Source organism: Electrophorus electricus, chromosome 6, assembly GCF_041902795.1.
Source record: "Electrophorus electricus isolate QZ-2024a chromosome 6, ASM4190279v1, whole genome shotgun sequence".
Lineage (NCBI taxonomy): Eukaryota > Metazoa > Chordata > Actinopteri > Gymnotiformes > Gymnotidae > Electrophorus > Electrophorus electricus.
In genome coordinates this window covers 24,447,056-24,459,365 of record NC_137502.1, presented here as the reverse complement: position 1 = coordinate 24,459,365, position 12,310 = coordinate 24,447,056, and the positions used below count along the sequence as shown (strand labels likewise).

The 12,310-nt window shown below is 46.3% G+C and overlaps 1 protein-coding gene across 5 annotated transcripts in view; it reads right to left on the bottom strand.

Annotated features, from left to right (window-relative positions):
• kirrel3b (kirre like nephrin family adhesion molecule 3b) overlaps positions 1-12,310 on the bottom strand; it is a 153,953-nt gene that overhangs the window by 13,086 nt on the left and 128,557 nt on the right. For all 5 annotated transcript variants that reach the window (XM_081716062.1, XM_081716060.1, XM_081716063.1 and 2 more), the window contains 4 exons: positions 12,238-12,310; positions 7,321-7,469; positions 6,728-6,855; positions 5,023-5,149 (listed from right to left, as the gene is read on the bottom strand). The exon at positions 12,238-12,310 is cut by the window's right edge and continues 33 nt beyond it. In XM_081716062.1, the coding sequence (XP_081572188.1) occupies positions 5,023-5,149; positions 6,728-6,855; positions 7,321-7,469; positions 12,238-12,310 (477 nt within the window). The remainder of the gene's footprint in view (positions 1-5,022; positions 5,150-6,727; positions 6,856-7,320; positions 7,470-12,237) is intronic.

Sequence of the window (12,310 nt, the reverse complement as noted above, 5' to 3'; positions counted from 1 at the left end):
TTAAAAGTGATGCATATTATTGTATGTTTCCTTCAAGTCATTTCTCATTCCCTCTGATTTCATGAGGTGTATACAGAGCGCCACATGCATCGTTATTACTGAGTGTACTTAGAAATGAGAGGAATAAATGAACATTCATGCCCAATTATCGTGCACACACGTTCGAGTCCTTAATTAGCAGAGAGGTGTGTAGAAACATACTCAGGAACACATGCGTAATGACGAACAAGGCCGACATATTAAAGTAATATTAAAGGGTCTGAAGTGTGGCAAACACCACGAGGAAGCAGGATCAGTTTACAGCTGCCAGATCCAACTGAGCCAGCCACCGGTTCAAGTTTGAGCTCCCCAGGCGAGGCAGTCATTTGGGCGGGTAGGCCGCGGGAATGGCGCCCTGTGTGAGGACTGATTAAACTGCTTGCAGGAGACCTCTCCCGAGGCCTGTGCACTTATGTGGGTCCAGGCTTCTCAGTCATAAAAAGAACTGACGTGGTGGAGTTGGTGTTGCTCATGGAGATAAGGGGCGCCGTGCTGACACGCGAACGTGTCTGTGCAAGCAGGAAGGAGGCTCTGTTTTATATAAAAAGCCATTTTTGAGAAATGACTGGCTTTGCACGCTCAGATTCAGAAGCAGAGTTCTGAACTTTTAACTTTGCCTGATGCCATAGAACAGGACCCCCAATAAGACGGTACCTGTGTAAATGAGCTGGAATCTCTGTAAATACGATTGTATCTCTGTAAATAAACTGGTATCTCTCTCAATAAGATGGTATCTCTATAAATAAGATGGTATCTCTGTAAATAAACTGGTACCTCTGTAAATAAGATGGCATCTCTGTAAATAAGCTGGTATCTCTGTAAATAAGCCAGCCAGGCAGGGCACATAAACCCTGATGTTCTCTCACACTGTGCCTGGGACTACTTAGGAAGAAATTCCTCTTTAATGGGTTATCAACTCCTTCTCCACCCCATAATCCACCCAAAAGCAATCAAGCACATCCAACTCACCCACCCACCTACCCAGGGGTATACACACACACACTCAACGCAAGCTAAACATTTACATTACAGATTACATTTCTGGCATTTAGCAGACGCTCTTATCCAGAGCAACTTACAAAAGAACTCTGTCATCTACTCATAGGATGTATTCAATTCAGTACAGTAAGTAAGAGTCAAATATACCGTTGAACTAGAATAAATACAAGAATCAATGCTGTTACCTACAAGAGATGCAATGTGTGCATACGTACTATATAAAACAAAGACAAATGCATTACCAAACAATACTGAACAGTCACAAATGCACACCCCCTGTTTTACCAGTCCATCATCCATGCACCTGCCAATCATATCCTACAGCATCTCTCTGCTGATTGGTAATTGCAGTTTATCAACAATCTCGTATTAGAATAAATCAGCACTGAGAAAGCAGGGCAGGCAGATGGAGGGCTGCGTGTTAATGGAAAGGCAGGATGATAGTGACGAATGCTACTGGCTATACCGAGAGGCCCAGTGGCACGTTTAGCTTACAGAACCCATGCATCATACACCTGCTAGTGTGTTCCAGGTGCTAAGATATGAGCCTGCTAAATATTCTGTGTGTGTGTGTGTGTGTGTGTGTAAATATATTTGGATCATTCCCTGATAGTGGACGACAGGCCAGAGTTGGTAGCTCATGAGAATCTGCCATGTGAATTCCTCAGGCTGCAAATGAGGAATATAATTAGGTAGCTTTATCATGCAGCCACAGAGCAAGGAGGGTTATGGGTTTGGAGGGAGAGAAGGAAAGATAGAGGGAAAGAGAGAGAGAGTAACAGAATAGCAGAGGAGAGAGGTCAAGAAACAACAGGACAAGGGTGGGGTAACAGAAGAGGGCAACGGTGAGCCATGGAGCTGCCCCAAGTGAAATTGACTGTACAGTCTCGGTAGTCTTGGCGAGTAAACAGAATTCACAGCTATGACACGGAACTTTCATGTGCCAATTATTTTATGGTCATATCGCAACTAGTTCCATGGACTCTGGAACTTTCCCTGCACACAGATAAATGCAGCGAGAATGCGAGAATGATAGAATGAAAGAATGTTCAACAAAACAGCAACAGAAACTTCATTTATTTTCTTTTTTAGTAATTTGTAATTACTACTTGATGAAGGGTTGTTCGTGTGTGTGTGTGTGTGAGAGAGAGAGCGAGACAGAGAGAAAGAGCGAGAGAGAGAGAGCGAGAGAGAGAGAGCGAGAGAGAGAGAGAGAGAGAGAGAGAGAGAGAGAGAGAGAGAGAGAGACTTTCTTATATGTTCGTGATGCTGCAGCCAGAGTGTTGCTTTTCTTGTCTGGCCCCTGTATCCCTTGAGCTTTGCTCCTCATTTACCTAATCATAAGTCCATGTTTCTCTTGGGTACTGACTGCAAGTCAGAAGACAAACTGCATGCCAATATTTCTCTTGTGGTAATGTTCAGAGGACAAACTGTCAACAAGAAAATGTGGTAAACAAGATTGGGGTCCCACAGGGATGTCTAAGCCTCTATCACAAACTTGTATCCTGTAGGCAGCCCCTCCTGAAAACACACACACACAGGCACACACACACACACACACACACACACACACACACACACACACACACACACACACACACATGCATGCATGTATACATACACACACATACATGTGCACACACTTGCACACACACACACACACACACACACACAGACACACACACACGTATGCATGCATGCATGCATACATACACACACATACATGTGCACACACTTGCACGCACACACACGCACACACACATACACACACACACACCTACACGCGCATGCATACACACACACACACACACACACACATACACACACCTACACACACACACACACACACACACACACACTCAAACACACCCCCACAGTACTCAAGTCTACCTACATCATGGTTGCGATTACAAAAACACAAAAATCCTTCTCAATATCATTGATAGCCCTCCAGCACAGAAGAGACAAACACACACAAACAGCCACCAATTAAGCCAAGCTAACGATGCTTTACACAGAAGCTGAGAATAGACCTTCGCAAACAAGCACTCCCTATCCAACAACAGACAGCAGTACGTGTCCATTAGTACATTTGCCACTAACTGCTTCCCCTGCTAGCTATTTGACTGCTAATTAAATTACAGCGGGCTCACAGGAACATAGGGTTCAAGGCCACCGCTTAGGCTCAGAGTGCACCGTCATGCCATGTGGTATGTCGTGACGCTGATGAATCCCCCGACCTGTATGCATGATCGTTAACATAAAAGCCCTGTTCCTGTGCAGAATTGGGAAACCTGGAAGAGCCTTTTGTCTTAAATGTTTTTGCACCTTTTTTTTTAACGAATTCTAATCGCCATACAGGAGACGATTCCAAGAGATGATTCCAGGAGACGATTCCAGGAGACGATTCCAGGATACAATTCCAGGAGACGACTCCAGACCAGCTCTTCATGTCTGGGAGGCTTCGTAAGTCTTTCGGGCACCACTGATCCAATCGCTCTTCCAGGTCACAATCCTAGAGCAGTTCACCAGCGTCCCTTTAAACTCTCCCTCACATACGTGCTCTTAGCCTGGAGGTGCTGGGAGACAAAAGCTTCTGCCCAGACCACAGGAGTGAAATCTGACACCCTGCTGAACCACCCTGGCACGGGTGTGAGGAAGAGAGTGTTTCAACTATTAACGAGGTGCAGGTAGACAATGCTTCCATGGCAAGATGCAAAGTGAGCGGCTAACGTGCGGCGTCAAGGAGCAAAAATGAGATCTCCAACAGGAAAGCTGCTTCAAATCCTTGGGGACCATTGTAAACAAACCCCCTTTTGATTCCTTTACTTGTGCTAAGTTTGAAAGAGTTTATTTGTTTGTGTGCTCGTATATTGAGAAACTAGTGGAGAAACTCAAAATAAAAGCAACAAGAAAATTCATAATAATTGTTCTGCAATATGGTGGAAACTCACAGGTACCAAATATAACTCACAGAAGAGTTAAGCTGACAAAAACAATCATTTATCTTTTAGCCTGAAGTTTGCTTTGAAAAGGTAAGATTGTGTCATTTCTAACTTTCTAATTCTGCATTTCTCAGCCGTTCCACACCCTATGCTTATTTGTACATCCTAATACTATTAATGGAGACTGCGCCGGTAATTTCCCTCTTTCCACTGTGGGCAGGCTGAACCTCTCTTTTATGTTCGGCTAGAGGCGTAGTGGCGTTCTGAACTGGCAGCAGAAAGCGCCAGGCAGGGCTCTGTCAAGCCCGAGCACGTCACATGGCTAACGCTCACCGGCCGGATATCAAGCCGGAGTAATGAGGGCATTTATGGCAGAGGAGCCAGGTCTCCCGCCATTCCTTCAGCCTTCATTAGTCTGACTTTGCCCTGCCTGCATTCGCTCCCAGCATTCCTGCGGAATTTAATCAGCTTTAATGCACCTTTTTTCCCCCTCCAAATCTCCCACTGTCTGCCTGCTTTGCGAAACACAAAGCAGTCACTAAGAATGTATGCATGAAGCTCAAAGCTCTGCCTCTCAGTCATGGCTTGTGCCTTGTACACTGTGCAGTACACGCCAACTTTCTGAATCAGGTGGGTTACAGCGGGTCAGAAGGATCAGGGATAGGGACTACTGTAGACTGGTGGTTTATTTATTTATTGCCTTCAGAAACCTGACACAGTCCAGGTTATGCTAAATGAGGCAGAGTCGATGCTACAGAGCTGTGAATTTGATGATCATGGGCGAGTGGCATTAGCCTGATGCCCTCTACATCCAGTATGGCTAATCGAGGCTTAGCACTTGATCGTTAGCTGATTTACGGCTGGAGAGCCGAACACCGGCCAAGGTCATTGCAGGGGGATTTTTATAAAGGTGGATGGATTCCAACCCAAGCAAGAGTGGACAGCCTGCCGTAACAATGACAAACTGCTTCCACCCTTGCCCGGTCGACCTCGAGAACCTCCTGGACTTGGAAAACAAACAAACAAAAGGCCCGTTTACCGTTCACCGTGAGTGAGACCTCCTTCTCGCCGGCACCGACTCGAGGCACCACTGCGCGACACACATACTTTCCGGCATCCTCCTGCTTCACCGCCTTCAAGGTCAGGATGTTTTCATTGCTCAGCACCTGAGGTCAGAAAGTCAAATGTCATCACATTAGTTGAGGAGAAGGGTTTCTTCAGGATGAAACTGAATTGGGAAGCATGGCTAGGCAGCTTAGGTTAATGAAGGCTCTCTTCTTCAGTCATTAATAATCCAATTTGGGGTGGAGGTGGGAAGAGGGTTAGAGGTCAGTTGGCAGGTGTACGTAAATGAGGCCCACACTGTCACCATTTCAGGAATCAGAACCTGGAACTCATTACCCATGAATAACAGAGCAGAACTGTGGACAGAGCAGGACTGTGGACAGAGCAGGACTGTGGACAGAGCAGAACTGTGGACAGATCAGGACTGTGGAGAGATCATAACTGTGGACAGAGCAGGACTGTGGACAGAGCAGAACTGTGGACAGAGCAGAACTGTGGAGAGATCATAACTGTGGACAGAGCAGAGTTGTGGACAGAGCAGGACTGTGGACAGAGCAGAACTGTGGACAGAGCAGGACTGTGGACAGAGCAGAGTTGTGGACAGAGCAGGACTGTGGACAGCAGAACTGTGGACAGAGCAGAACTGTGGACAGAGCAGGACTGTGGACAGATCGCGGCTGTGGACAGAGCAGGACTGTGGACACATCATGGCTGTGGACAGATCAGTATTGTGGACAGATCAAGACAAGAGGTCGAAAACAAGTCAGGCAGTGATCTTCACCTCGGTGTGGAATTATCCACATGTATGAGGATGTGCATTAGACAACAAATTGGAGGCTATTTCCTCGAAATGGTTATGCTATGAACTGTAGGATGTGAAAAAAAGAAAGAAAAGTTTTTTAAGTTTGGGTGTGGGAGTTAATGATAATGCTAAAATAATAATGATAATCATCTATTCAGTAATGATGAAAAATGAAAAGATGAAATAGATGAAACGGAATGAGAAGACAAAAGGCTTTTGTCATTAGCCAGGTCTTCTTTGAGACCAGATGAAGTGTGCTGTTTGAACATCGGTTCCTTTAATATATGCAAAAGAGCAGAGTGGAGGGCTTGGAGAGAGTAATTGATGTACATTAAAGACTGTTCCGCATAAGAGGTAGGCCTTCATCGCTGATCTGGGACCAGCTGTGCCTGCTCTTTCTCCTGATGAGAGCTCCTCCCTCCCTGTCCCGCCGAGCTGAACGCCATCACGCCATCATGCTTCTGTGACTTTGTTGCTGTCAGGGGGTCTTGATGTTTTGAGAATATTTACATATAATTTGAGAGACCAGCACAATTTCAGTGAGAATGATTTGAAAATTCACGGCAAATGGCTGCCCTTTGTATGAGTGTCAGGATCTCACATCACAAAGGGTTCGGATGTGAAAGTTGCTGGTTGTGTAATAGGATTGTGTAAGATATGTAAGATTGTGAAATATGTAATTAGTAACATTTAATATGCAATATTTCTCTTTCTCAGTTCTTCTTTCTCAGTTCTATTAATCTCTTTAAGCGCTGATGATTTGAATCTTTCCTGAGCTGTTATGTAATGGGATAACTACCAAGCTGTTTCTGCAAGGTAAGAAAATTGTTTACTGATCAAAACTGTTTACTGATCTGTCATGGAAAGCTGCACATACCACTCCTGAGCCCCTTTTCATCCACACAATTGTGAGGGACGGGTTCCCCGTCCAGGCACAGCTGAACACGGCATCCGAGCCCAGATCCACCTGCAGGGACTGAGGTTCCGCTGCCATCCGAGGACCAACTGCAGGAAACAAGGTTTTGGAGTGAGAGACATCACCATGACAAAGGTTGCGGAGAGAGACATCGCCATGACAAAGATTGCGGAGAGAGACATCGCCATGACAAAGATTGCGGAGAGAGACATCGCCATGACAATGGTTGCGGAGAGAGACATCGCCATGACAATGGTTGCGGAGAGAGACATCGCCATGACAAAGATTGCGGAGAGAGACATCGCCATGACAAAGATTGCGGAGAGAGACATCGCCATGACAATGGTTGCGGAGAGAGACATCGCCATGACAATGGTTGCGGAGAGAGACATCGCCATGACAAAGGTCCAAATCTTGCAATTAGGCAGTTTTTTTTTATAGCTATGCCTAATGACTGTTTGAAAAAGCTGTACATCATTGTAATTAGCCTTCTATAGGAAGACTAACTGAAACTGTTTTTGCCACAGTGTGAGGAGGAAAAGTGTAAAGCTTACAGTAGACATCCACGTTACGGCTGATGTTCGTGCTGCCTAGAGGGTTGGTGACCTCACAGGAAACAGCCTCGGTGAAGAAGGAGTGATCCACGATGACCTCATAGGTGTCTCCAGACACTTCCTTGATCATGCTGCCTCCTTTGGCCCACCTGCAGACCGTGATTAATGATAGACTTTAATCTCCACCATACCGTTCCATATGTTTAGTAATATTGAAACCTTCACTGCCCTCAAAACAAGTCCAGACCAAAGCTTTTGAGCTGAAATTGGTGAAAAGGTAGGGAAAAAAAACAGGTCCAAAAGTTCACAGAAAATACATTAATCCCAAAATAACCCCTGCTCTCTCTTTAATGGAACAGAATGGGCACTCACCACTGGCCACCCCTGCTGCTTCAAAAATCTGACAGCTACTTGAGAAGTTACCATGGCAATGGTAGGAAGACCATCATACTGCTTCCATCACTGAGATAAACGAGACCTGTCCAACACAGATTAGTGGCTAAAACACTATGACGAGTGCCTTCCCTCTGCTGCAGTGTCCATTTTGCGAACGAATTACAGCGTGGTTATATGAGAAACTATTGAAGTGAGCAAACTCTGCAGGTCTCAGCATGTTTTGCAGTGCCTGAGTACCAGGGTTGACAGCACACACACACCCACTATCCGGAGCAGAGCCAGGCTAGAGAATAAAAAATAAATAAATAAAAAAATTCACAAAGTGACAAATAGTCAGATCCCCCCAGACGTTAGCAAATGACACCAGCTGTTCACAGCACAAAGGAGGCTGATGTTAATAAATCGGCGTAGCTTTCTGCGGGGAACACTCAGCTTGTGTTTGAAGGCAGCGTTCCAACAGCCTTCTCCTGTCGCACTGCCGAAAGGTTTCCAAAAACGTCACTGGCTATGTCTTCCCACCAGCAAGGGACAGCTCCCTGTTGGCACTCATGTCAGGATCCATTCATTCGAGGTGAAAGCGATGGAAGAATGGAGTGTCCTCGTGTGACACTTGGACAAACATCTCAGCAAATTGGTATGTTCTCTGCCAGTTCACTCACAACTGAGAGAACACAGCATGAAGGTTCACGTCACAAGTAAATGAATAAATACAAAAATTTCTTTACTCTATATCTGAAGAGACACGAGACAAGATCGAGCCAAATCTCACAAATTACCATCTCAGCAGAAGTGAAAGAAAATGTTTATTGAGGCCAAGAGTCTTAGACACTCATTGCTGACCAGATGAGATTTAAAACAGAAAGCACAAAATGATGGCGAGGAGCTATAATTATGCAGGCCCGAGGTATGGATCTTGAGAAAGTTCCTGGGAGCACCTGTGATTTCAAAAATATTCTAGTATGTGGGGGCAGACGGGTGTCTCGTGCTCGACATAATTGCTTGCAGAGATGAGGCTGAGCTGCAGTCTCGCAGTCTGAGACTTTCAGAGTAATTAAACCAGCACTCACCTTCTCAGGGTCTGGCAGAGAGCATTTCCACTGCCCGCCCCCAAGTGCATAAAAGAACCCCCGGCTACTACACACCCCAGCTTGTAATCAGATCAATAGATGGCCACAGCTGTATTTTATTTGAATAGTTATTACGGTGGGCTCTGAGGAGGATTGTCAAGCCCTGGGTAAGGATTCTTTCGAGTTGGCCCCACGTCTGGTGTTGGGAGATTTTAAATTGGAATTCCAGTTGGCGCTTACGGAGCTGACGGCTTCGGTTCCAGCCGCGACCCCTGTGGACGTGCCATGTGATCTTTCCTTTCTGTCTTCAGAGCCCATTTCCTTGAGAGCACGGCTCAGGTAAGGGTGCGCGACATCGAGAAATGGCATGGAAAGAGCATCTCTCCAGCAGCCTGGGAGAGGATCTGGAGTCTGCTCATCACTCGCATCAATAAATCAAGAAGGAGTGTAACTCAACCAGCGTGCTACTGCTACCTTACAGCACAGAGGAAGACGAGGTCGCCTGCCAGTTTGTATCCCGATCTATATTCAGCAAACACACCCGTGTCCAAACTGTGGACTGTCACTGGCATGCAGACACAGTGCACCAGAGCCCTCAGGGCTTGGACCACTATCATCTCAGAGTGGAGAGATTTTCTGTAATACCAAGTAGTCCCTGGACACTTAAAATGCAACGCTTTCATAACCAAAATTAAGCAAAACATCGAGATCATTCTAGTGGGGATGGAAAGTGGGCCATGAAAGGGACTGGGCCCACCGTGGGAAGGGGTGTGGGTTTTGATCAAGGCCTAGCCTGGCTGGTATCTTTGGCCTGGTAGGAAGGGCCAAATGGCTTCCATGGTTTCTGCCAGAGCTGGAGGACCACGCTGGCTGCTACTGCATGCTGTCAGCTCCAGAGGCTCCATTATCACTGAGCTTGCCTGGGCACTGGAGAGAACAAACATAGTGTGTCTACACCGAAGGCCTGCGTTAACGTTGCATCCCACAATTCACCAAGGGTTGGCTTTATTGATTAATACGAAGTCAGAAAGGGGGATGATGGCATTTTGGTCAAATATCCTTCCGAGAGATTGGGTGCTTGGGAGTCTGAGGGCCATTTGGTACTGATGGGATCACATACGGTGACATATTGCTTCCTTCTATGGATTCTTTTTATGTGGTTCAGTTTCAGAGGCATTTTAATAACACTGAGTGACATACTGAAATGTTTGTGTGGTGAAGGATCTTTTTGACTGGCACTCACATAATATTTGTGATAGAATGGCAACCACAAAGAAGGGCTTATGATTGATATTTGATATTTCTGACCATTTTAACGGTGGCGTGAATGACATTTCAATATTCTGCAGAGCGGAACGAGACACATGCGTAAACGATGAGGATGTCATTCCTACCCTCTCTCTCTCTCTGTCACTTCATCACTTCAATAATCATTTCTCTCTCTCTCTCTTCTCTCTCTCTCTCTCTCTCTCTCTCTCTCTCTCTCTCTCTCTCTCTCTCTCTCTCTCTCTCTCTGTGGCTCCATTACAGTGCATCCGGGACATGTTTATCCTGTGAAGCCTACTTGCGTAATGCTTTGCCACATAGTTGCTAGGAGTTCTCTTATTACAACATCAGAGTGAGCAGCCCCAGCCAAAGAGCTTCAGCCAATACCCCCCCCCCCCCCCCCCCCCACCATACACACCCAGAAACACACATGTACCCACGCACACAACATTCCTGTCGCCATGTTGGGGTCACTGGAAACACGTGGCTGCAGAAACCACGCGGCTCGCACATCCTCACGTCAAACGTTCATCGAGCAGCACCCACGGTGCGAGGAAAAGGTACCTGTTTATTACCGCTTCCGCGTCGTCACCGTGGAGATGTGCGACATGACAATAGCAAAGAGAGAAACTGGCAAAAACAGGACAACCACAGTGTAAACATCACCGCCGTGAGAGACTCAGGGACTTATCCCTCGTTGTTGGGCAGACAGGCATAATCGTTCTCGTGGAAAAACGGTCCTTTTCCAGGAGCCGGAGTTCTTTTCCACATGGCTCTCCATGCTCGACAGCTGCTCTCCACCTGACTGTGCCAACCTGCTCCCTCCCCTCTCCGTCTACAACAATAGATTTCCTCTTCAGTCCCTCACATAATGACACAAATCCTTACAAAATATCCCCACGTTAACCTTGACGACATTTCAAAGAGCTGTGATCCACAGGTCCTCGTCAGTAGACTATCATTAATTCAAGCTCTGGTTTGGTGTTCCCTGCTGTGAAATTCATCGAAGAAAGGGCTATTAAATTCCCGGAGGAAACGCCAGAATCAAGTCCGATCAATGGCAATGCTTCCCACAGGGAACATAGCAGTTCGCAATGTGGGAACTGTACTTCCTGCCTTGAATAAATCCATGTTTTGACAGTATTTTACATGATAGAGTGATGCCATGGGATCACCGTGCTGTTCTGAGACTGGCGTGTGCTTGAGAGAGAGAGAGAAAGCGAGAGAATAGAAGAGGAGGAGACAGATCACTGTACTGTCCTGGGCCGGACAGCGTGTGGAGGATGCACAAAGCCCATTCTTTTGAGTGGTCTCTTATCTGACGTGCGTAGACAGGCTGAATTAGCTGAGACCATGTGCAAGAGACAGCACCACACTTCCTCCTCCGCCCGGCGTGAGCTCTTACCGCTGTCTGTCTTCCTTTGCCTCAGTCTCTCTCTCTTTCTCGCTCTCAATTTCTATCCTACTATGGCTCGATCTTTCTGACTTTCTGCGTCTCTCCGTCGTTCTCCTTCCTCGTCTGAGGATCACCTGCACCGCCGCTAATAAACGCGGAAATAAATCCATCAGATCATAATGCTCAGCTCGTATATGACCCATAACTGCAAGCTAGTCGCACAGATAAAGCAGTCCAAGGATATTCCATAACAGATTAGCCCAACAACCCAATTAAAAAAAAACAAAAACAAAAAAAAATTTTTTATGGGTGCAGATTTCTACCATAAAATACATTGATTTTGTGATATTCTGTTCCCTTATTATATTGCTGGAGGGAAATACAGACTCCAGTCCGTGATCTGCTGCTCAGTGGGTTGTTCTATTTCTTTGCTCTATGGAACTTTTCTTTCACCTCTGTTCCTGTCCGTTTGGAGGGGCATGACAGCCGTAAGGTCTGCAGGTCTACCCCTGGACTGAGCTCTGAAGCGGCGTGCAACCACTTACATTCTGGCAAAAAAATCTCGAGTCCCGTTTCGCAGTCGATAGACCTGCATTAATAGTCGATAGACCTGCATTAATAATTCCGCTTCTTATTTCCGCAGATAGCAGTGAGCTGATAATAAGAGATTTGATGGCGAGTTAAACTTACAGATAAGACTCGTACAGTACATGAATGTGATTTGGGCAGTACATGCTGCACGCGGCTGGTTTTGAGTCTTTTGCAGTGGGAGCAGCAGGACCGAACCCTTACCTGTACTGAGTGACGGGCGGGTTGGCTTTAGCAGAGCAATGGAATCTCACCAGGTTCCCCTCCAACACTGGCT